This window comes from Agelaius phoeniceus, chromosome 6, assembly GCF_051311805.1.
Source record: "Agelaius phoeniceus isolate bAgePho1 chromosome 6, bAgePho1.hap1, whole genome shotgun sequence".
Lineage (NCBI taxonomy): Eukaryota > Metazoa > Chordata > Aves > Passeriformes > Icteridae > Agelaius > Agelaius phoeniceus.
In genome coordinates, this window is record NC_135270.1 from 31,198,365 (window position 1) to 31,223,540 (window position 25,176).

The 25,176-nt window shown below is 39.9% G+C and overlaps 1 protein-coding gene across 3 annotated transcripts in view; it reads left to right on the top strand.

Annotated features, from left to right (window-relative positions):
* PLEKHH1 (pleckstrin homology, MyTH4 and FERM domain containing H1) overlaps positions 1-25,038 on the top strand; it is a 73,158-nt gene extending 48,120 nt beyond the window's left edge. For 2 of the 3 annotated variants that reach the window (XM_077180320.1, XM_077180319.1), the window contains exons 9-29: positions 206-294; positions 802-952; positions 1,996-2,135; positions 2,802-2,912; positions 3,477-3,563; positions 4,532-4,693; positions 5,643-5,723; positions 6,647-6,826; positions 6,948-7,056; positions 7,914-8,026; positions 8,695-8,871; positions 9,695-9,792; positions 12,312-12,489; positions 12,907-13,062; positions 15,609-15,709; positions 17,439-17,580; positions 18,466-18,608; positions 19,514-19,643; positions 21,309-21,395; positions 21,912-22,058; positions 22,370-25,038. In XM_077180320.1, coding sequence (XP_077036435.1) covers positions 206-294; positions 802-952; positions 1,996-2,135; positions 2,802-2,912; positions 3,477-3,563; positions 4,532-4,693; positions 5,643-5,723; positions 6,647-6,826; positions 6,948-7,056; positions 7,914-8,026; positions 8,695-8,871; positions 9,695-9,792; positions 12,312-12,489; positions 12,907-13,062; positions 15,609-15,709; positions 17,439-17,580; positions 18,466-18,608; positions 19,514-19,643; positions 21,309-21,395; positions 21,912-22,058; positions 22,370-22,546 — 2,759 coding nt within the window. In that variant the 3' untranslated portion in view covers positions 22,547-25,038. The remainder of the gene's footprint in view (positions 1-205; positions 295-801; positions 953-1,995; positions 2,136-2,801; positions 2,913-3,476; positions 3,564-4,531; positions 4,694-5,642; positions 5,724-6,646; positions 6,827-6,947; positions 7,057-7,913; positions 8,027-8,694; positions 8,872-9,694; positions 9,793-12,311; positions 12,490-12,906; positions 13,063-15,608; positions 15,710-17,438; positions 17,581-18,465; positions 18,609-19,513; positions 19,644-21,308; positions 21,396-21,911; positions 22,059-22,369) is intronic. The other variant, XM_077180321.1, reaches the window with a different exon arrangement.
* The last annotated feature ends 138 nt before the right edge of the window (positions 25,039-25,176 follow it).

Consider the following 25,176-nt stretch of genomic DNA (forward strand, 5'->3'; position numbering starts at 1 on the left):
ATTGGTAAGGTGTCTCACAGGCTAAATGGAGGGAACATTGCAGCTCTCTCTCTGGGAATTGTATGGAATTAATAATGCATATCCTGGCCTTTCTGAAGCCAGACTGTCCAGGATGGCAGTTCTCCATGTGCTTCTCCATTAAAACCTCCTCCTTTTCACCAGTTTGTATTATGTGCTCTCTTGCTTTCTCTTTGAATTTCCCCAGTTTCCAATTTCTCATGTTCAACTTCTGGGCCATTCACCTATCTCATCTACAGAAATGTCACAGTGCCAGTCTACACTACGCTGAAAGGGGTAAGGAGTCACCTCACTTTTCCTGTTGTGGAAAGCATGGTCCAGATCTGCTAGTATCTTGAGACAAAACAGGATGGAACTGTGCAGTGAAGGAAAGAAAATTAGAGAATGTCAGGAAGTACTGGACATCAAAAGAATGCAGAGAGAGTAGCAAATGTTAAATATATTTAAGAACAAAGAACATTGCAACAAGTTTTGGTCCAGGAAGTTGCAGTGTGCACTATGAAACCTAGAGGTGACAGTGGGTGTAGCCTAAGGAATGAGATGGAACATAAGGGTTGTGGAAGAGTAGGAGGGTCTAACCAGAGGACACCCAAACAGATCAGACTAGAGAGTCCAACTTGGAAGTTCTCAGACTAGAAGGGGAGGAACTGAGGAACCCTGGGGCAGAAGTGGGCAAGGCAGTGTGGAAATGAAGGGCATGGGTTGCTCTGTCTCCTGATTGAAGGGGGATTGTCCTGGGGAAACTCTTCTCTCACACACTAACCATACAGGTCTGTTTTCCAGAAAGCCACACAGATCAGCAATGTGCCTTTCTTAGATGAGTCTTCAGGCTCTGATGATGACTGTGGCTCCCATGCCAGTTTCAGGACTTCTGCTGCTGGATCTGAGAACAGGAAAGCTAGCATGCCAGGCAGCCCTCGGGCCGTGAAGAGAGGTAAAATGGGGGTATCGCTACTGGGCAGGATGAACTCTGTCATCAGAGCCAAGATGCCCTGAGCTGCATCATCAGTGACCCACAAATGCTCAGCCAGAGTGTTGCTTACAAGGAGTTCTCCCAGAATGTGTGCAGACATCAACAGTAGAAACAGTAGAAATCTGTTCTTGTAGGTAATTTTTACTGCTGATAGAGTTCCATGCAGGAAATTGCTAAGCTAAGATTGTGGGAAGGATTGCCCTCCCAAATTCATCACATATCTAGTCATCCATACCTTTGTGGTGGCTTCTCCTTGGAAGCAAGCTGATACTGACACAGTACAGAAAATGCTTTTTTGTCTTTGTCATTGACTGGTAATTTCTTGACCAGTAGATACATCTCACCTATCTTTGAGAGCTATCAGGTACTTTGAGTCCTGATTGGGACTATTTTTCTTTCCTGCTGGCAGGGCTAAACTGGAATGGAAGTTGAATGGAATTTTTGTTACCAAAGAGACAATGTGAAATACAACTCTATTTTAGAAACAACCAAATTTTGTTGGTTGTCTCTAAAATAGAGTTGTATTTCATGTAGTCTTAACTCCTGTTGTGACGCATTGGCAGATGTGCCTGTGCATTGCCATGTACCTGTGGTAAAAGATTCACAGAAAGCAAAGCCCTATTGCTAGTGAAGAAGACTTTTCCTTAGCTGAAATCAGAGGGGGTTGAGGCATTATAATGGATGTCCCCAGATGAAAAAAAGCTGTCTCTCCTTCAGAAGACAAGTTTATTGATTTTTTTTATATCTATTTTAATTTGGTTTTATTCAGCAATAAATTTATTTCACCGTCAGTATCCAAAACTCACTTTTTACTACTTGTCTTCCTAGGGAAATAAAAAGAGGCCTCAGAAGTCATGTTAGTGGGGTTTGAGTTTCCAAAGTCTGTTCTTCTTGAACCAAAAAAAAGGCTTAATGGTGAATGCAGAAATGTTTTTGGAGTGTACAATATTCAGTGCATGCTTTTGTGTAGCCATGACTCTCATTCCTTCCTTTATTTTGAGCAGGTGTATCTGTGTCCTCAATGAGCTCTGAGAGTGACTATGCCATCCCTCCTGATGCCTACTCCTTGGATGGTGACTATTCAGAGCCAGAGCACAAGCTACAGCGAACATCTTCCTATTCCACTGATGGTGGAATCTGCTCTGTAAGGCTTGCACTGGAACTGCTGTGTTACACTTGCACAGGGGTGCAAACAGAGCCTTGGCCTTAAAAGAGAATAGTGTAACTACAGGATTTTGAGGAATCCCCCTGCAGAGTGAAGCTCTAACAGACTGGGCTATTGGTCCAGCTGATTGGTATCAAAAGACACTATCTGGTGCTTCAAAAGAAGGGGCAATTTCTTTATGTCGTTAGGTAAAAGTATAAGCATCAAGGGTGTATGACCTATATTGATTTCCTGTAGTTGTATTCTACTTTAATGATGGCCTTACACTTTTGGGGCAAAATAAATTTGGAAATTCAGAGGAAGGAAGGAGGAAGGAAAGAAACCTCACAACAGGCAGCATTAAAGTCTGTACTCTTCAATATAAGAGATCAAACAGACAAGGAGCAGAGTCTAATCATGGTGTAGAGACAGCCTTCTTGATCTCAAGGAATCTCACTTTTATTTGGAAAATCAGTGCCTCAGTAGGAAGAGAAATAAGTTTACAGAGCATCAAACAATCAGTGAAATGATCTTTGAGGGCTGCTATTAAACAAAGCAGAAAATTATGGGAGATGCAGCAAATGGCCTGGCTTGATTTCAGCACACTTTCATTTGTTTTTCGAGAGGTGCAAGATGACCTCCTCTCCCCTTTCTTCTGTCCTCCAGGAACCCATGGAGAAATCAGGCTACTTGCTGAAAATGGGCAGCCAGGTAAAGATGTGGAAAAGACGATGGTTTGTTCTCAGAAACAGACAAATCATGTACTACAAGTCCCCGGTAAGTCACTGGGATATATTTCATCCCCTCTAGAGGCACAGAGAAATTTAGGATACTAAAAAACCACTTTTGGTTAGACATGTCACTATTTTGAAAAGCATTACCAACATTAGAATGATTCACTATATGCATCAAATGAAGAACAAAGTTGTTATTAATAAACTTGTCACTTAACAAGTGTCTAGCTGAATCTTGAAAACTTCTGAAGGTGGAAATTCAACCACTGTCTTGGTACCTATTGTATGTTGTACTGCCTTCCCACTTAGAAAGGGTTTGGTTTGTTGGTGTTTGTTTGGTCTTGCTTTTGTTTTATTGATCATAATGTCCAATCTGAACTCCATAAGACAGCATTTATTAGCACTGGTCTTGTTATATTGTCTGCCACTATTGAGGAGACTTTTGCAATGGGATCACACAGTCTCATATTTCACCTGGCAGCCTTAGGCTGTCCTTTCTAGCTAATGAATGCAAACTCCAACCTGTACGTGTATATGCTGTATTTAAGTAATCTAAGACCCATCTGAAGTTTCCTACTGAAAAAATTGTTTGCTTTTCTTTCCTCAGAGTGATGTTATCCGCAAACCTCAAGGGCAGCTGGAGCTGAATTCTTCATGCCAAATTGTCAGGGGTGAAGGGTCCCAAACATTCCAGGTAGGTGTTGCTTTTTTATCCTGCACATAACCATGCACTCAGCAGCTGGGTGAGTGAGCACTTAATTCAGACTGAACGGTTCTGTGTGTCTCAACTGATATGAGCTAACTTTATCTGGTCTCTATTTCCTGGTACAAAACAGGCACTTAGTCTAATTAATAATGAGGAAAGAGCTAAATTGTAACCCAAATACACCCTTTTGAAACTGAAAGAAATCTGCATTTATTTTTGTCCTGTTTTACACCATAATGCTTTCCCGTTTTTTTTGCAGGAGTTAGCACTTGAAATCTGTGGGGGAAAATGATTCTTACAACAATTAAAACCAGCTAGTACCTAAGATCTTTCTGAGAGACTTCTCTAACAAGATCTCAAGCCTGACTTTACATGCCTGGAAGCATGTAAAGAAACATCTGAATAGTTGATTCCTTTTAGAAATTGACTTCTAAATTATTAGAAGTTAGCCTATAACTGGGTTCACTTTTAAGTCATTATTGACTTAATTAGAAAGGCAGCATTAAAATTTTTTCATACTTTGAAAGGTACATAGCCTAGCTTGTGAGCTACCTTTGGCCCTTATGGAACTCAAGTTGCTAAGGCCTAATACTATTAGATTTATAGCATCTTTCCTCTCAGTCACAGGGTAATAAAGGCAAAACACAATACAAAGTGAAGGCAGCAAAACCCCACATTTATGTAGTCACCTTTAAAATGAAAAACTAGCAGCAGCACTGAGAAACAAGAAAGGATGAGAGAGGACACAAAGCCACAGCAAGAAAGCTTATGGGAATTTGATTCATCTGAGTTTCGCTTTTTTCATTTGGGCTTTAAGGATTAGCACCTTTTTTCTCACCCTCAAAAAAATCTCTCCTGAATGACCAAAAACTCTTTATGGGATAAAGAAACTCAGCAACTAAAGAGAAGATTTTTAGATGTGCAGCTATGTACTTTCTCACTCATTTTCCTTCCAGCTTGTGACAGAAAAGAGAACCTACTTCCTGACAGCAGACTCTCCCAACATCCTGGAGGAATGGATTCATGTCCTGCAGAGTATCCTGAGAGTACAAGTGAGCGGTCCTGTTGGTGTTCCTCACAGTGATGCTAAACCTACTGTGAAAGGCTGGCTCACTAAGGTAAAATATTTCATACTTTATGTTTAGCTCAGAATTGACAGTGTGCCAGTTTGTTTTGCACAGCAAATGTGAGCAAAAAAATTAGTATTTTACTCTCTGTAAGAGTAGGGAAAGAAGGAAAAGTGGCTGTAGATTTCTGCATTTCAGAGTGAAACATTTATATAAGTGATAAAGGATGGGACAAACAAGGCTACTGAAAGGTACTGACTGACAAGTAGTAAGTAATAACAAATATCTAGCTTATGTATGCTTTTCTTCAGCGGAATTCACAGCATGTCACAGTAAAAAAGTCAACACTGTTGAGTGTCACATTTAATTGATCTTTAACTTGGTGATATAGGAGAGTTTAAAAAAATGGCTTGTGTGGTTCTAGGTTAGCACTTAGTTCTGTCATAATAGTCTGTAGGTACTTTAGTACAAAGTACAATGGCAGAAAATGCTTATTCTTTATATAATTTCCATTGATTACTTGCATTTGACATTGCAAGTTACTGTGAATATTTTAATGTAATTATTGTCAGGTTCTAAGATGGCTAAAGACAACTTGGATCTGAAGGTTATTCATCTGCAGTAGGAAACAGCTGTCTAGACTATAGTTTGACTGGTCTTTTCTTGCTGAGATGAGCTGATTTGTTTTGATAATCTTTAAAAGGTCATCCTTAATATTATCTTTCAGTATACAGAGTTAAAAGTTATTGTGAATGAGTAAAATACTTCACAAAATCTTAGACAAAATCATAGCACTCATGTCCCATGTTCTCGGGTGGGATGTACTTGCCTGTTGTTGGAGGGGGTGCCCTGTATGTTTTGAGAAGTGCTTAGGTTAGCATAAAACAAAAAATATATGCAAAGTATTAAGGGAGAGTTGAATAGAAAGTTGAAGTCCTAGAAAGTCATTCTGGCAATACTGCTGATAATAAAAGCATGGATATGTTTGTCCTCCTTACAGGTCAAGCACGGTCACTCTAAGCTGGTCTGGTGTGCACTGATTGGAAAAACTTTCTACTACTATCGAAATCATGAAGATAGGGTAATTCCTTTCTCTCCTTTTATTCCCAGACCCTCCTTTCCCATTTCTTTTGAAGCTTTCTTTACTGTGCTTTACTGCTTTTGTGTCTCAGGTATCTTTCTTGGTGGTACTTCTCTTCCAACAGGATCTGTTCCACAAAGAGAATCAATATTTCTCCGATTTTATTTTTTTAAGCTTAAATGACAGCAGACTTAAAAGGCAAGTGATTGCTCTTTCTCAGATCACTGTACATCTTGTTCCTCACTTGCTCCATTTAGTCTTGTGTAGCCTTCTGAGCAGACTTTTATACAGCAGCTGATAGATCCCACATTATCGTCATGAAAACAGATAGCATCGACATTCTGGGAAGAGGGTGGTAATCAGTGTAATGTGCTTCCATTTCTGGACAGCTCGCTCAATAGTCCATTACTTTGTCTTGGTGACATCAAACCCCAAGTTTTAGAATATCAAACAGTAGTGTGACTCATATTTTGGATTAACCTCCAGAGTTAGCGCAGCAGATATCTTCTTTTTTGTCTGAATCTAACTACTTATGAAATTTTCAAAGTATTTCTTTTCCAGTAGCAAGCAGAAAGTCTAACCAGGGTCAGAAAATAGTGGCTCAAGATACTAAGCAACTGACCCTCAAGTGCAATGGGAAGAAAGCAGTATCTTATGGGAAAAAAATATTTCTCTTTGCATTGTCTCATTCTTACCTGTAGATGCTTTCCCAAGAAAAATAAAAGTAGTGATACACTTTGTAAGTGCCTTATGAAAGAAGAGATTATTTAGAAGTGCAAGATTGCATTAGCTAAACATTGAATTATTTATTCCTTCCATTTTACAGAACTGTCAGCATTTTCACTTGGCTTTTCTTTCCCAGTGTTCCCGGTCCATACTGGGAGATGAGTTACATTTATCTAATGTGCTTCTGCTCCTCATAGTGTCCTTTAGGACATCTGCCTCTGCGTGAGTCCAAGGTGGAAGAAGTAGACCGTTCCTGTGACTCTGATGAAGATTATGAAACTACTGGTGGAGGACTTCTCTCATCCCACTGTACACTGGTGATTCACCCACAGGACCAGAGTCCCACATATTTACTTATCCGCACCAAACAGGAGAAGGTAAAAAAAGCAGTCTTTTTTTGGAGAGCAAGAGTCTTTTGGTAAATGGGCCCTACAAGCTTAACCTGTTTGTAGAAAACAGGCCTGAATTGACCCCTCCTGTTCTCATCCTTATGCCTAGAACACCTGGCTGTACCATCTGACCGTTGCAGCTGGTAGCAGTAATGCCACAGTGGGCACATCTTATGAACAACTCATTGGAAAACTATTGGATGCAGAGGGAGACCCTAGTAAGTAAGCACCACAAACTCTTCCATGGTAGCCAAGCATAAGGAAGAATAATTTCAATTTCCAGTTTTAATACAGTCAAAGATGAGGGAAGGGGATTCTCAGTAGTACATCATATGGTCTCTTGTTCTCAGACAAGTCCACCACATTGTCACATCATTTATCAAAGCCTCTGAAATGTCTGTAACAGTAATTCAAATCAAAATAAAGAACTGGTGCTTTAAATTTTTTCCTGTCTTTGTTGGTCTTGATTTTCCTTTCCAGGAAATCTTGACCATACAAATATGTGCTCTTTTATTTAAATACACTCAAACACATTTGCCCTCCCATCTGTTTCTCTGTCTGCACATATAAACCTTTTCACATATATCCATCCTCATCTTTGATACCTGCTCATGCATCTATGTTTATGCACCATGTTCTCAAATATGTATTAACATTTGCATTCATACCTAAAACTCTTTTCCTGCACTCTCACATATTCTGGCCCAATACGTGAACCTTGCTTCCTGTTGAATAGAGATTTACACTAACAATGACCCCTGTTGCAGGCAGCTGCCCCGGCAGGGTTTATACACACACGTGAGCAGCTTTTCACCAGAATCCATCTGACAGGAAACTCTGTAGCAGGACTGAGGATACCAGTACTTCTTTCTGCTGATGGTTAATGCTGCTGGTGACTCCTTATCCATGGTGGGCTTTGCTGAAATCAGTGAAGTATCACCAAAGATAATGTGGCCTAGTGCAGTGCTGCTTCCTCTGGTGCTTTGCCATCTCAGGAAGGCTCCTTGTCAACATAGACACTATTCTCTCTCTCCTGTTTCTGACACTGCCTGTTTTTGCCCATCTGCTACCTCAGATTCTCCTCTGTGGAAGCATCCTATGTTGTGCTACAGTAAAGATGGGTTGCACACATCCCTCACTACTCTGCCATCAGAGGCTCTACAGACTGAAGCCCTGAAACTTTTTAAGGTATTTAAAGGGACATTGCATGGTTTTCAGTTATTTTGCTATGTTGATGGGGCAGTAACATTGTTTGGTCATGTTGTACAACGTTTATTGTCACTGTGGGTTGCTTTAGACAGGCTTGCTGGTTCATCTAATTACCAGAGAACTGTTGGATTTTAAGTGACATTCATTTTTTTAACTTCTCTTGTGCAGAATGTGGGCTTAGGAGTAATGCTCCTCACAGACTTTATGCTTCAAAGTTAGCTTTGTCCTTCTTTTTCCTCTCCAATGGTTGGATTGAAGGAAACAGAAACAATTCATTGGCAAATTCAGTTGTCTCAGTAAGACCAGTGGTGAAGCTGCTGGAGATGCACTCTCCAAGTATAAGATCAAGAATGAGACTGGACAGTGTGAACAAGATAAAAGACAGGCATGGAAGGCAGGAAGCCTATTTTCCCCTCAATTATTTTGCTGACTTGTAAGTTCCTTAGGCCGGGGGAGGCTGAGTAAATTTCATAGTTGCCATAACTAAGGAAGGAGGAATAGGAATTGAGTATTGACTCTCTTCCCTCCTCTCAAGGTTATTTATTACTGTCTGTAAGTTAATAAATACATCTGGTGAACCTGGCCTGGAAAGTACCAGAGAAAAGTTGCTGTATTTGTGGCATTGACTAACTTCTACTCTTTCACAGTCCTGTCAGCTGTTCATCAATGTTCCTGTGGAGGCATCCTCTATTGATTACCACGTGTCACTTGCCCAGACAGCACTGCAGGTGTGCTTGACACATACTGAGCTGCAGAATGAAATTTACTGTCAGCTTGTTAAACAGACCAGCTGCCGACAACCCCAGAACCACTCAGTCATTCAGGTCAGTTCCTCTTTATTTAGTGCCACTCCGCAAAAACTTTCCATTTAATCCCATGGTTTTAATTACTAGGTATTGGACTGGTTCTCCTAAAATAGTGCTTATGCTAAAGGTGTGCTGGGGGAAAGAGAATCTCAGCACTGATCTGCAAAGAAGAACACTAAGAATATAGCTACTTGAAAAATAAATTTTAGTTTAAATGTTACTGTTTACCACTTGCAAATAGTCTATTCGGACCATATTCAGAATCAAAGTTCATAGCTTATGTTGTCTTGCTATAACTGTCGCATGGTATTAAGTTTGTTTTGCATTTTAGATAATCAACAGCATACAAGTCATGAATATTACTATTAAACATGAAATCTGAATCTTGCACTGTAATTATTACGTAAATAAATTAATAAGTTACAGCATGAATGTAAATACGCAATTACAATATTCCCAGCTCAAATGAGACATTAAAATCAGGTTGAATAATAATGGATCTAATTTGAAATAAAATTTCCCAATGCTTTTTTGATTATGATTTTCTGTTACATAGTATTAATTTAAGTCTTAATTGTTGACTCAGTTGTAGTTACACTAAAATTTTCAGAAGTCAAATGGTCAGAAGTAGCCAATGATATGGAACTCTTCTCAGAGTCCAGATTGAGATACTGAAGAGCAGTCTGACCACTACTGCCTCTGAAACATCTTGAACTACACATCCAGAAAGGGTCACTCCAAAAAGCACTAGTCACTGGCCATCATTTTGGCTGTAGTAGTCTGTGAAAGACAACAGGTAAGAAGTACAGAGCAAGAGTGATTTCCAGTTTTGATTTCACAGTGCTGGCAGCTCCTGGCTTTATGTGCTCCTCTATTTCTGCCTCAACATCACTTCCTCTGGTACATCAAACAGCACTTGCAGCGACATGCAGACCCCAGGTAAGGACTGCAACAGCTTTTCATTCTGCTCAGCTGACTGCCTCTTGCACCCACTGCAGATAAAGAGGGGAGCAATTCTGGAACACACACCTACAAATATATATTGAGAGGGAGATCAGAAGGTTCCCAGTAGAATAAAGCTGTGCCACTTCGACCATTCACATTAATATGTCATTTAGATGAAGCTATTTCACAAAACTGAGTGACCTATACTAGCAGAAGAACTTTTTGTAGATATAACTGGAGCTCCCAACTGGAGTTGGGGAGTTTTTGCTTATGCAGCTACTTTCTTTTACTGACAGAAAGACAGACCAAAGTAATTACTTGGAATGAATTACCTAAATTTTAGGTGATTACAGTCTGCTGTCAGGTTAGCAGGCAAAGTGACAGAACAAAAGTGAGGCATAAAACATCTCAGGGAACTGTAAAAAGTTAAGAAAAACAAACAAACCTGAAACATGTGCTAGTAGTGTTTTCTCTTACTTCTTTTGTGTGTAACTATGGTAACAGCCAGAAGTTGTTATCCATTGTTCATGCTGTGCTCTTTGTTTGTTTCCATGGTGATCTGGTCTTCAGTATATCTCACTGTGTCCTTAGTGGGGAGGTCAGAGCCAGAGATGTTTAGTTGTCTGTTGCAAAAATACACTGTTTTAAGACAAAAGTAAAAGAGTAAAAGTAAAAAATCCTGTCAAACAAATATTCAATTAATAAGCCTAAATCTGCCATTGAACTCAAGCTAAAAGTCTCCTGACACTGCAAAGGAAATGTGTACTCCTATCAAGTATTTAATTTTCTTAACTGTTGCCTCATATTTGCTATTTCTTCTCAAAAGCAAAAATACAGGTATTGGGCACTCCACAGTGTTCAGGTTCTCTTTCCATTTGCTAAGACAACATGTTAGGGATCTTTTGTCTAGTACTAGGAACCATCTCTTCAAACTTGTGCATTATCAGCTCCCAGACAGGCCCATTTGTCCCACTAGTGGAGATGCTCTGCTGTTGGAGACTGTTGAATTTCATAAGGATTTGCTGGGCTGTGTGAAACTGATTTATTACATCAGCTTCAAGCTCTACTGTGCTGATGGTCTGCCCAAAAGCAACTTTGTGAACAAATATACGTCAAGCAGAAACAAAGAGTAAATTTATTTATATGATCCAGCTATGAAGCAATTATTAGGGGTAGACAAAATCCAGAAATTACATGAAAAAAGGCCTATGTTCACCTGTCCTTTAGCTTAGATTTGGAGCAGTTGCTAAATGGGATTTAGCATGGCTCCTTCTCCCTAGCTCTAGGAATACTTACCTCTCTTTGGATGGAGTAGATCCAGCTGTTTGTTAAGTAGATATACTTTCCTTGTTTCACACAGCAAGCAAGACACTGGAATGTTTACACTGCATAATGCATATGGTCTAGATCTATTCTAGGTGTTAAAAGATCTTAATTAGAAGAATTATAGATCTTAATTCTAAGTATTGTTTTTGTGAAAAGTGATTCAGCATACATGTCCAGTCTCTAAGAGGGGAGGAAAAGTGGGGCAGAGAGTTCTAAGTGAGAAGTCACAGGGCTCAGGAGCATCTGGAAACCAGACATAACAGCTTCTTGATGAAGCAAGATTATCTATCTGAATATTGTCTGAGTTCATTACTGGGGAGGTGAGAAATATATTGCTATAGTGAAAAACCAGAACTCTGGACTTCCATGTTGCTTGTAGGGATTTAATTGTAATCATGTCCTGAGCCCCTGAAGACATCTTGAGTGGAATTATTTTCCCCTGGAAAGTGATAGCACAGTTACAAATCCATACAAATTCTTCAATTTCAGAACTTACTGAGTATATATATTCCTAACATTTTTGTGCAAAGTGCAGTTGACCGTTCCTGCTTGACTTTGGAGACACTTACATCCTTTAGATGCTGTTCAATGGAGCACTCTCTTCAGTAGACAGTAAATTGATCATCTTCCTAACTATCCCTATCCTGTATTGAACTGTCAACAAATCTAAGCTTGCTTGGAATCTCTGTCAAGTGTTTTGGTTTGCAGATAGGGCTAATGGAAACTTACAATTTGTACAACTGTGTAAATTAATAAACACAGCTTGTAATGCATCAGTCTCACAGGATTATACAACTCAACATTTACCAGGACTTGACACGATAGTAATTAAATTCCACTGGCATGACAGCAAGTTTGAGGGTGAATTGATCTTGACTTGACAGATACTATGATGGCAACAGGGTACAGAAGAGGGTATGTGTCCGGTCCACATAGAAGCAGGGAATACTCTTGTGTTTCCTAGAGATTCCATTGCCTGCCTTAGTTTTACAGATCCTTGGAGCTCAGGTTTGTATTGTAGCTTTTCACTTGAGCTGTTAGTCTGTTGAGATGAACACTGGATCTGCATAGAGGCATATCTTTGCTGGAGCAAAAGCCTGAGGGAGGAATGCGTTGCCATGGCATGGGAATTGAAGAGGACATGGCACTTGGAGTATGTTTGTGGTTCTCTCCCCCTCTCTGCCTAGGAGTGAGATAGGCAAGTATGCCATCTACTGCCAGAGATCCGTAGACCGCACGGTGCAGGCTGGAGAGCGGGAAGCCAAGCCCTCCCGGATGGAGATCGTGTCCATCCTCCTGAGAAATCCCTACCACCACTCACTCCCCTTCAGCATCCCAGTGCACTTCATGAATGGAACGTACCAGGTGAGCCACCACAGCTGCCTTCCTGCTGGGCACTGGAGGACTGCACCATAACCTGCCTCCTTCGTGTGGGTGGGTGGCACCATGGTATTTATATGCATATCTTCAGTATACACACTGGGAGATAAACACTGCTTCTCCTCCTTGCTGCTTTAGCTGATTCTCCACAAAAGTGAAAGGAATTCACCCCTAGCTCTACAGATCTTAGGAAGAAAAGGTAGCTGAAAAAAAGGGAGAGATGTTGGAAGTGTCTCAATACGGGAAAGAATGTGATACGAAGGGAGACAATACACAGGTGTTGTCACTGGAGCTGGCAGTTCATCCTGAGATGTTAATCCATATGAAACCACCTTCATTAGTTGTGATACCCATCAGTAGTCACAATCCCTGTGTCCTCAGTTAAGTCCTCTTTCATTGCAGGTTGTAGGTTTTGATGGTTCCTCAACTGTTGATGAGTTCATCCAGAGACTGAACCAGGAAACAGGAATGAGGAAGCCATCCCATATGGGATTTTCTCTGTTCACAGATGATCCTTCTGGCAGGAATTTGGAACATTGTTTGCCTGGCAATATGAAGGTATTTATTTTTCGCCTCTGCTACCTTTAGTATACATCTTTGAAGGACTGCCAAATGATTAATAAATCTTTCTTAATTAATTAAGATCAAATAAGCTTGGGTATTGTCCATCTAGATTCATATTCTCAGGTGAGATATTAATTCCTGCACTTGGGTCACAACAATCCCATGCAGCCCTACAGGCTGAGGGAATAGTGGATGGAAAGCTGCTGAGAGGAAAAGGACCTGAGGGTCTTGGTCAGCAGCCATCTGAACATGATCTAACAGTGTGCCCAGGTGGCCAAGAAGGCCAGTGACATCCTGGCCTGTAGCAGTGAAGCCAGCAGGAGCAGGGAAGGGACTGTCTCAGCACTGGTTTTAGGGCCTTCACAATAAGAAAGACATGGAGGTGCTGGAGCAGGTCCAGAGAATGGCAGCAAAGCTGGTGAAGGTCTGGAGAGTCTGATGAGGAGCAGCTGAAGGAGCTGAGGTTCTTTAGCCTGGAGAAAAGGAGGCTCAGGGGGATCTTATTGCTCTCTGCAACTGCCTGAAAGGAGGCTGTAGCCAGGTGGGAGTTGGTTTCTTCTCCCAAGTAACAAATGACAGGATAAGAGGAAGCAGCCCAGAGTTGCACCAGGGGAGGTTTAGAATGACTATTAGGCAAAATGACTTTGCTGAAAGAGTTTCTCAAGCATTGGAACAGGCTGCCTGGGGAAGTAGTGGAGTCACTGCCCCTGGAGATATTTAAAAGATCTGTAAATGTGTCACTTGGGGACATGGTTTAGTGGTAGACTTGGTAGTGCTGGTTTGATGATTAGGCTTGCTGATCTTAAAGGTCTTTTTCAAACTAAATGACTCTATAATTAGCTAGCCTAATGTAATATAGTTCTTAATAGAAAGATCTATTTTAGTAGGTGATAAATTGGTCAATTTTTAAAAAGTGTAACTCAAATTTTAGTACATATTAAAGTTTAATTTGTCTTCACTACAAAATTGAAACATGCCTGAGCTAGGCCAGCTATGATCAGATATCACAACTGACATTAAATGTGACACTCCTAATTGAGACAAAATTGTTAGGCTGTGAATCTTTTGGCATGTCTGTATAAATTCCATCTCTTGGATTATGAAGTATCTCCTCGCTGTCTCCAGATAACTGAGGCTTTCATTGTTGATAAGCGTACAGAGAGGAGAAAGCTTGACTGAGTATGGCTTCACTGTAAGAGTGTTGTGCCCTAGATCAAGGGAAAAAGAAAGCAGATAAAAGTGTTAGCACCTGTGACTTTCATATGGAGATTTTTACCCATGCTGCAGCTGAATGACTGCCTTAACTGAGCAGGCTGGCTGCCATGAATGAGACCCATCAGATTTTGGTACAAATCTGTGAGAATAACTTGTAATACAGCATTAATGGAGGAATAGTTGTAGTGCAACTTCAAAGAGGTCCTGATAACTGTAGGGAACTTAAACAATCAATTTTACACAGTGTAAAATTTCACATTAAGCAACAGAGGAAGAAGACACCAATAACTTTGAAGTAGATGGTTTGAAGGAAAACTACCACAGACGATGCCAAATTATATCATTTGTTTTCATGGCCTGATATAGATCAGGTAATCTGGAGTTTTGCTGGTAATTGGACTATCTGGAGAGATGAAGTATCAGAGTAAACAAAGGAGCTTGAGACAATCAAGGGCTTTGCCTTGGCAAGTAAATAATAACCAGTAAATCTCAGTAGCTTAAGAGAGGTTTAGAGATCTGATTATGTATTTCATGTGGCTTCTTAAGTTCACATTCCTTTCATTGAGATGCCATCAAAAGAGAAGTAGGGGCCTTCATTAGACCACTTGAAAAAGAGCTAGAATAACCAGGAGGAGCTGAATGGAAGAAAAAAAAAAAACAAAACAACAAACAGAAACCATGTTATTATGAAAAATGTCTGAGTTACAAAGTTGGACTCTAGGACCAAATGTTCCCAAAATTTGGACATACACATTCAAGGGTTTGGTACAGCCATGCACATTCTGCTGTTGTTCAGAGGACATTAGTGCTTTAGTTTGGCTCAAGAGGGGACTTTGAAGTAAACCTACCAATCATTCCTATTAACCATGCTTTGACTCACATTAAGGAGTAATCTGAGAGCATGAAATTGATTGTTTTTGCATGAAACACGAACTGGAAGATGTCATCCAACATAGTAGAGGACTTTCAGGTCACTCAGTCGGACTACTAGTGTGGGCATGGAGACTTAGGAACGGGAGTTTCTCTGGGCAGATCTGTTCCTCCTGAGCTTTGCTACTTGCTAACATGGGCATTACTACCAGACCAGAATTCATGTGTGCCCCTGCAAGTTAGAACTGGAGTTTTCAGTTGGAATGCTTTAATTTTTACATACTGTGCAATAGAAAAAGGATGTGTTTTGTCACTTTGAGCTGTGTTTATGCTGACCCAGTCTGTCTCTTTATCTTCTGTTTTTCACAATATTTTATTCACTTGCTTTCCCCTCAAGCCTTGGCTATATATTTCACCTAAGTTTGTGTCTCCTCTCTCCTTGATATTTTTTAAAGATTTGTGATGTCATTTCTAAATGGGAACAAGCCTTAAAAGAATTGCATCCTGGGAAATATGAAGGTGGCACAAGAATTGTAAAGTTGACCTACAAGAACAGGTACTGTTCTCTGTTGGGTGGCCTTGCTACTGCTGTTAATTAAGCATTCTAGACTGCATATATCTGTGTAAATGACCAGCATGATTGGTACCAAAACTATTTTAGCTAAGATGCAGTTAAATCCTACAGGAGATGTGATGGGTTTTGTCTGTTGCATTTACAAAAGCATATGACCTAGGAGTAAAACCCAAACCACTTTGCAATAGCAGAATAGACTTAAAAATAGTTAACAACTAGCTGTAGCAGAATAAGGCATCCTTGGCACAATTTCATTTGCCTAGATCCTAAAACACAGTTGAAGAATATGTGTTAGTTGAGAGGAAGAGAGACCTAGAGGAAAAATCACTAATGAAAACAAGTATGCCACAACTTGCAATTAAGTGAACAATCACAAAGAGGGAAAAGATACAAGAACGATGTTCTAAATCATATGAGCTGTAGAAGAGATATGTAGTAGCAGTGTCCAAACTTTATAAAGAAAAAAACGTCAAAAATAAGATGATGAAAGATGGTAGAGAAGGGAGGTAAAAGACAAAGATCTAAATGAAAAATTGGAACAAGGTAATCACTTATAATACAGGTAGGAATTCTGAATTACAGTAAATCAAGAGCTGTATGAGAACAAGGAATGAATTCTCTTTGCAGGCAAAACAAAGGCTGCCCCAAAACTGAACAGAGAGTTCAGTATTGAACATATGAAGATTTTATTGACTGTAACGGTGGAAACAAACTTCTATCAACTTTGTTAGTTGGTATAATAGAGCTGAAAGCAGAAGTTACTGCTTTTGACCCAGAAGGTTGTATTTGTTTCAGGAGTGAAATTTTGCAGTATTATTTTGTTGAGCTGGAATGTGCATAGGCTAGACAGCAAGGATGTTTTGATATGGTCTTTCCAAGGCTGGACTGTTCTAACATCAAGGACTCTGATAAGAAATTTGTAAGGTCAATATGGTCCTAAGAGTGTAGTTAATCTCAGAGACATAAAAATAAATAAACTGATCCACTGGAATGAATATCTCATGTAGTGGAATTTATAGCCATAGATGCAGCTTGAAATTAATATATGAATTAGTTGCTGTGGACTGTAAGTATGAGGAGTGGTTCTGGGAAGCATTCCCCAAGCTGGTGTCTTCAACCTCAACTAGTAATCTTGTTATACCACTTCAAAAAAATTCCAAGTGTTGATGGAATACAAAACAATAGCTTTGATTTACTAGCATGTTTCCTTGAACAAAGTCTGCTAATTTGGTCTCCTATGTCCTGCTGAAGCAAACTGAGGCATTTCTTAATAAGCCTTCAGTGTAAGTGGTCAAATCCAAGCTGGCAAGTCTACAAGGCTGCCTCGGAGAAGCTTATACATGTAGAGGAGAGGTAGTTCTCTTTTCTGTGATAAGCAGAGAAGGCCGTAATTTAAATATTGCCTATTTGTGCTTGATTGCGATGAATGGACACTGACTTTTCTGTGTTTAATAAGGGTTCACTGTCTAGAAGTGGCTGGCTTACTGAATTCAAATAGCTTCCTAAGCTAGAATGCATATTTTGAGCCTCCTTGCTCAAATCTTGTTCATAAGGGAAGCACCTCAGCTTCCAAATCTGTCCAGTACCCCCTCAGTGGAAAAAAAAACCAAAACAAACCACACTTTTATTTTGCCTCACCTTGATTTAAGTTCCCAGCTGTACTTTCTGTTCACAGTATCTTTTTACCTTCACAATCCTCCCTATTTTTTAGACTGTATTTCCGGAGCCAGGCCAAAGGCGAGACAGACCGTGAGCGGTTGCTACTGGCCTTCCAAGTGAGCAATGAAATAGCCAATGGAAGGTTTCCTGTTAATAAGGAATTAGCTCTGGAAATGGTGGCTCTAATGGCTCAGGTGAGTATGGCAGAAATCCTCTCTTTTGTCCTCCTTCATCTATATGCTATGTTTGACTAAGCAGCTCCCTTTTACATCAAAGGCACATCAAACATACCGTGTGATGTGTCAAGCAAACACACCATCAGATGTACCATGACAAATACATTGTAGTAGCATACCTATAGCTGTAGGGAAATTTGCTTTAGCTGTGCCTCTCCTTTCCCTCTCAAGAAAAATATTGGAAAAAACAGAGTGAGGCTGAACCATCACTGGACCTACTCCAATTAGTACCTTAGCAGAGATATGGAAATAGTACCACCAGCAGAATTCCATTAATAGTAAAAAATTCCCCTCTTACACTGCCAATACCCTCTTACTCAGGAGGAGCATCTTCTAAGATCCTCTATTAGGTCTCCGGGCTTGCATTTAGTATTTTACCACATAAAACACACACTGTGGGTTGTGGGCATGATAAGCAGTATAATAGTTTTTTACTGACTGAAACTGAGTGTTGTATTTGTTAAAACAGTGTAAACTGAGGTAAAGAAGTGGGGGATGTGGTCCAAACTATTTACAAATATGCTGTTCTTTTAATTGGCCAATTGAGAATAAATCCCCAAAGCCGGGAAGTTTATACAGATGTGTGTCCTCACAACACGTAGCTGGCCGAGATCATGTTCCATTCTCTTAGATCAGTAGCTAATTCCTTGGGCAGTCATGTCCTCAGTGGTTACTCTTCTGTATGCATTTGCTCTGGTTAATGCTGTAGACAACATTCCCCAGCTGTGTCTTTTTGCATGCCTAATAAACACAGTAGTTTATCAGTATGGGAATTCATGGAATGTTCTACTGCATTAAGGACCTCATGGTTCTGTTGCACTATAAACTATAATGTTGTCTTAGGTGGAATATGGGGATTTGGATCGACCAGGATCTTCAAGTCCTGGGGGACCATCACAATTGAAAATGCAGCATCTTCTCCACCAGGTTTTAGATAAATTCTACCCCAAACACTACAAGCAAAACATTACTCCTGAACAGCTCAGGTAAGCTGTTGGTTCTTCAATATCTTGTACTGAAATCAGCTTTTACTTGCCAAATTGCCTTTACATTTAAGAAGTTTCAAGGAGCCCTGTCAAGATTATTGATGTAGAAATGCAAACAAAACAAAAGTGTCAGGAAAAGGCTCCCTTAAAAGAAAAAGCAATATAAAAAGAGACAAATCACCAACTAGTTTTGCCATAGACAAGAAATTTAGGCCTTTTACTTCCAAATTAGGCATCTCAGTTTCAGAAAACTAACCCAAGCCTGAGATGAATTCTGAGTTTTATGTTTTACACTTCCCCCAAGTGAATCCAGATGCCTAACATTTTCAATAAGCCATAAAGCCAGCTTATATGGGTTGCTTTAGGCCATGCAGTAATTCTGGTAGGACATATTTTGGCAGGGTTTTTTGATGTTCTGACTTAGAAATTCTCACACACAATGCAGAGAACTTAAATACAAAATTCAGATGTTGCCACAGATCTCAGATCTATCTGATTTAAAGTGAGAGAATGGTCTTCCTACAGACTGTAAGCTACTTAGGGATGCAGTGGTGGAAGTAACACAGTTACCTCCTTTTGGAAGCAAGTTCCATCTGCATGTAGCAAGGTAGCTGCCAAACCATCCCTAGTGAGCCAAATCAAGAGTGAGTTAATACATATTGCCACTCCTTATAAAGCATACTACAGGCAAGGTATGAGGAAGGTAAGCAAGTATGTGGAAGTAGAGAAAAGCTAAAATAAATTCAGGTTGTAGAACTGATAGTGCTAACAGCCCCATCTGTAAGTGCTGTGTAGCATAACCTTTTTGGAGTGAAGAAGTACATTTATTAACTGTTCCAAGTTTACATATCTTTCCTTGGAAGACATTAGTAAGTAATACTGTCTTGTGTCTTGGATTCCTAAAGGCAACTGACAGACAGGCTGGTGACAAAGTGGATGGTGCTGCAGGGATGCTCTCCACCAGAATGCATTCGAATTTATTTGACGGTGGCCCGTAAATGGCCTCTCTTTGGAACCAAAATATTTGCTGCTAAGGTAACTGGAGCACACGTTTTTCTGTTTCCAAGAGTGAGTTACCTGAGAAGAGACATACCTACAGCCTCTGGTAACACGAGTTGAAAATGCTTTTATTTCAGAAAGGGAAAAAATCAAACAATTCTGTTCTGAACAAGCAGCCCTGGTACCATATAGGTTGAAAAAGAAGACAAGTATATTCTAAGCACTAGGGGTTGCTAGTGTTCAGTAAATAAATACTGAAGGTTCCCTGGCTGTGTCAGTTGATCATGGTGCAGAGCACTTATTACCTGTCCAAGCCTTGCCAAAGCTTTCTGAGGCAGCAGTTTTCCTGGACATCAAGGCTGCAATGGTAGTTTAAAAATTAACATTTACATACCACAGTGGGGGAGGAAGGGAAGAGTCACCCCTAAGTCACACCTGGTAGCTAGTGCCAGCTATAAGGAGAATTGCTACTTCAGTCCTGTTCTCTGCTTGACACAGAACTGGATGCTTTCCTTGCCACATGGGAGAAGCAAGTACTCCTAATGTCCTGTTGCAGAAACAGAAATAAAAAGTACACATTGGGTAAGGTACCAGCCCACAGGCATCAGTGGGAAAGAACAGCTGCAGGGAGCAGTTCCCCCAGCAGCTTGTACCATCCCTCACCCCATTCCAGGCTAGAGCTCTGTACCTGTTGCTCATGCCTGAACTAATTTCTTAGCACATAATGGCTGTCTGAGAAATCAGACAGGTTTTGGCATTAACCATCTTTCCCATCCCAGCCGAAATTTCTGCTGCTGAAAGCTTGAGAGAGATCTTCTTCATGGTTACGTCTCTTGTTTTGAAGTCAAAGCTGCTCTGGTTACAGAAGAAAAGTCTAATGGTGAAAGGGACCACTTGAATAAATATACAAGAAAATAAATAGTAATAAATATACAATATATTTTTCAAAAGACAGTTACTTCCACTCTCAGGACTAAAAGAGGTTACTGGTATTTGAGGTTACTGACAGAATATGTAATTCAGTATACTGAAGAATCAGAATATAGAATAGGTGGACCCACAGGTGAAATAATGTTGGTATTCCTGATGGTTAATGCATGTTATAACTTTTCAGCAATTAAACAGCAAAGCCTATGGCATTAGCCATGTAATAGCAGATTCCCAGGAAAGATTTTCTGTTGTTAATCAAAACAAGTCATCTTCAACAGACAATTGATGCACATTTGCTGTAAGATTTTGTAAGAAACAAAATGGCATTGATGTGATGGTACTTGGTATAGAAACCAGCAGGTTTCACTGCCTTCCTGACAGATAGAAGCAGTATAAACACGTATGTTTATAACTCTGTGCTGAGCAGAGTTGCCATGCTGTTGCTCTGTCCTAGCATTTCCTTCATTTTTAACCACACTGATGGCATCTAATTAATTTCAAAGGCTTTGTTATCCTTGTATCTCTTGTGCCACTAGTCCAAGAAGTATATGTAAATCTGAAAATGTTATTCCAAATTTTGGGGAGAGCTGGTTTGATTTTTAAGCTTTTAGGCTTAAAAATCAAACCAGGTCACACCAGTAAGCCTTTAGTAATAAGCCTTTAGGATTTTTTCTCATCTTCACTTTATCCTTAAATCTCAATATTTATATCAGAAATATCATTCTGTGGTGTTCAAGAAATACCTGAATTCATAATTTTATTTCTCTCTAGCCTATTTTGCCTTCCTCATCAGAAGACTGTCCAGTCTGGATAGCTGTGAATGAAGATGGTATCAGCATACTGGATTATAACACAATGGTATGTTGAGGAACACACTTTCAGAGGAATACCTTACCTAGCACAGAAAGACATTCCCCTGAGTCCAGTGAAAGTCACTAACAGTTTGTCTTTAACTTCAAATGTGAATTATTATTAGTAGTTTGTAAAAGTCAGAGATGAGGGAAGGCAGTGTTATGTTTGTGTTATGAACACTCCAGACAAAGGAAAATTACAGCTGCAGCTCAAGGTAGGGCAGCAAACATGTTCATACATCTTACAAAATCTCAGTGGTGTGTGCTTTACTACCACCATCTGGAATATAACAAAATCTGTACTATGAAGTAGTGAGGCCTCGAGCACACCAGGAGAAAACTAGAAATGCAATTCTCACTTGAGCTTTCTCTGCCAGCTCTTACCTTTAGAGCCATCTACTGCCCTTCACTGCTGGAGATCTGGTGTTCTTGCACGAAGTAGCAATATAAACTAATATATTAGTTTAAGGTAGACATTTGGAGGTTTTTACAGAACTATGACTTTTTCAAACTCTGTCTGCAGCATTTGAAGGTCTCTTATTCATACTCTTCTGTGCTGACCTTTGGAGGCTGTCGAGATGACTTCATGATTGTAGTCAGTAAAATGAAAGAAAGAAGTTCTGGAAAAAATAGCACTGAAAAACTCCTCTTCACAATGGCAATTCCAAAGGTAATTACAAATGAAAAGTGAGTTTCTTTCCAGCTGGCAGCATCAGGGCTGGGTGTTTTGTACAAGCCCTGGGGACTGGTACTTGTGGCTGCTGCACTAGCTATATATATTCAACAGATCCTTTGTAAGCTGGAGCCTTTCAACAAGAGACTTATTCTACCTAACTCTTACAGACAGGGCTTCATTTTAAAACTGAACAATTCCATGGGAGAAGGCCATTTACAAAAGCCATGCGGTCAATAGGTCCGAAAAATCAAAGGGCATTCTTACCTCTAATTAACATACAGTTAATCATTTTCTCTTTTCCCCAGATTGTTGAAGCAACACTTCTGATTGCCAGCTACATTAACTATCGTTCGACTCCTTCACTGCTGTGTTCCACACAGCCCCCACGAAGCCAAACACCTGCTAAGAAGCCCTGGGAGACTGAAAATCGGTGCTTTTTTCCTTCCGTGCCCCGAAGCACAAAGGGGCCCACCCTGCTCTAAGGGCTTGTTCCACATGAGCTGATTCTGTTGGTTATATACCACAGATTAATGCAGGCTCTGATTCCTTTTCCATAATAATAGAAAAAGTTCCTTAGAGGTAGAGGCAGTGTACTTTCTCTTAAAAAAGTTGATTTGGGGGACTGTGCGGGAGTTTCCTTTCTGTGACACATTCCATCCAAAATACCATTCCTCAGGTCATTTGCCTGCACAGTGCTCCAGTCATTACAGCTGCACTCATTCTTCCATCTCCTACTGTACTGCCTTGCTTTACAAGTACATATATTTTCTTTGATCCCTCCCATTTTCAGATTTCAAACTACATAAACTTTTGTGTTATTGCTCAGACATGAAAGAAAGACATTGCTAAGAAGGAAGAGGAATTAAACTCACAAGAATAATTCTGATGCAAGTCAAGGGTGATTTCAGACTTGAAATAGTGAGTATAGAATTAGCGTTCAGCAGTGCTTAAGAGTATTTTCAACTTTAAATAAAGATAGAGGAAGCCTAGGGTCTTTTCATGTTGAGTACTGGGAACAGCTGGGACCTGGACAGTGTCAGAGAATGCCCTGGCACCTACAGGACCGGTGCATTTTAGAAACTGACACTGTTCTATGCAATAGATGAACATTAGATTGCTGCTGCAGGGCAGGGCTCCATGTGTCACATGCTCCACTCTCAGACAAGCACTTTCTAAGACTTTGATAACCACTGTTGTAGATGTGTTTGGAACTGCACATTATCTCAGAAAAAAGAAGACAAGGCAAGCAAATTTTGTACTTTTTCTGTCTTTCAGCAACTAGGACAGATCTTCCCAGACAAGCTCTGCCATTCTGACTTGACAGAAGCTGCTTCTTTTAAACTCCTGCTTCCTTCATGTACCATAAACAAGGAGGAGGTAGTCAGCAATTGTGTACTCATGTTCTTCTGACTTTCCTAAAGAATGTTGGTAGGTTTGATTTTTTTTTTATCTGTTTCAAAGTGACTTCATTATGAGAAGGTTATTGAATTTTAAACAAATAAAGGAAAAATATCAATTCTTCATAAAAAATCTAAATCTACTTGGTTTAAGTTCAGCTATTTTGAGAAGCATTAAAAAAGCGAAGGAAGAATAACTGCACTTTGAAAAGTACCACATTCAACTTCATAATAATTATGCATTCATGGGCAGCTTTCCCAGATTAATACAGTATTAATCCAACCACTAGACCAAAGTCAGTAATAGCAAACCAGTTATTTGCAAATAAACAAACCAACCATACCAGTGTTTTTCTCCTTAGTACCTGCCACCAACCTTGACACATCCAACTAATGCACATGGGGGAGCTGATAGATCAAGAAGGATTTTTTTCGTGCTTATGATGGGGGTGCAAGGCCACAGACTAAAAGAGAAGAGCAGGGGGCAGACAAAAATTGTTCTAAGCAATCCCTCATCAGCATCTCTGTAATATAAAACAAAAAAACCCAAACAACCAAACAAAACAAACCCAACCCCAAACCGTCCTCTGGTGAGTGATAGAAATAGTATGGCAGACCTAAGACAGGAAAAGATTCTATGAACAGTGACCTGATTTGCACATACTGTAATGTACCCACTTGTTATGAATTTAAAGACCATCCCTTGAAGGTACAGAGAAGGGTAGAAGTTTTCTGAGCCGAAAATAACTTTAAGAAGATATTTAGTAATTTTTGTTTTCCCTTAGATACTTTCCAGTCTCTCTATGTCCTGATAGTAGCTTGTATTTTCCCTCTCTCTCTCACAATTATCTTAGTACAGCTGTGTCAGATAGAAAACACAGTGTTACTCCTCCTCACTGTATCACCTGTGCCTGACAATTTCTCCTGTATCTGAAGGTCAGTTTGACAATTTGCTTCTGGTATCCCACCAGTAACAAAGCTGCTTCACAACAGGCTGGAGCTGTCATCAGTGCTGGGGATACTCAAGGCATAGAAGTCCCCAGGCTGTACTTTCCTCATGTCCTCAGAGACTTGAGGAGACTTGTACCAGGGCAAACAGGAAGCAGAGATGTTAAATAAACAGCAGCTCTCCTGAAACTCATTATTTTTTGCCACAATTGCACTTTAAATTGAGAAGCATGATACACAAAACTTTCTTTCTTTCTTCCTTATTTCTTAAAAATATTCACCAATACTTGAGTGTTTCAGGGACCACCCCACTCTGATGGATGCACACACCCCTCCTATTTATAGCTTACCTGTCTTCAAACACCCCACCCTGTGTAGATACCTACTTTGTATGATTCTTTGGTAGAGAAAATAATTTTTTATTTTAATCAATGCTTTTGGCAATGACTGTTAATGCATCATAGAATGAGATGACAAAAGCCTTTGTGTTCCTAACTGCTGTAAGTAAAAGGCTGGAAGATACTGTGAAATTTCTGTTTGGTCTTAATAAAATGCAGCTTGTGAATTAAAAACCATGAATTAAATGTGTATTATTCTCTGAATGAAATAAACTATTTTAAAAGCCAAAATATTCTTGATGTAAACAAAAATGAACATAGATTGTGTTTGGTATCCAGGCACAAAACATAGCTGGTATAAACCTGCCCTAGACTGATTCCTTGTTTCTCTCTGCTGATTTCCTCTTAGCTTAAGTGGATGACTACACC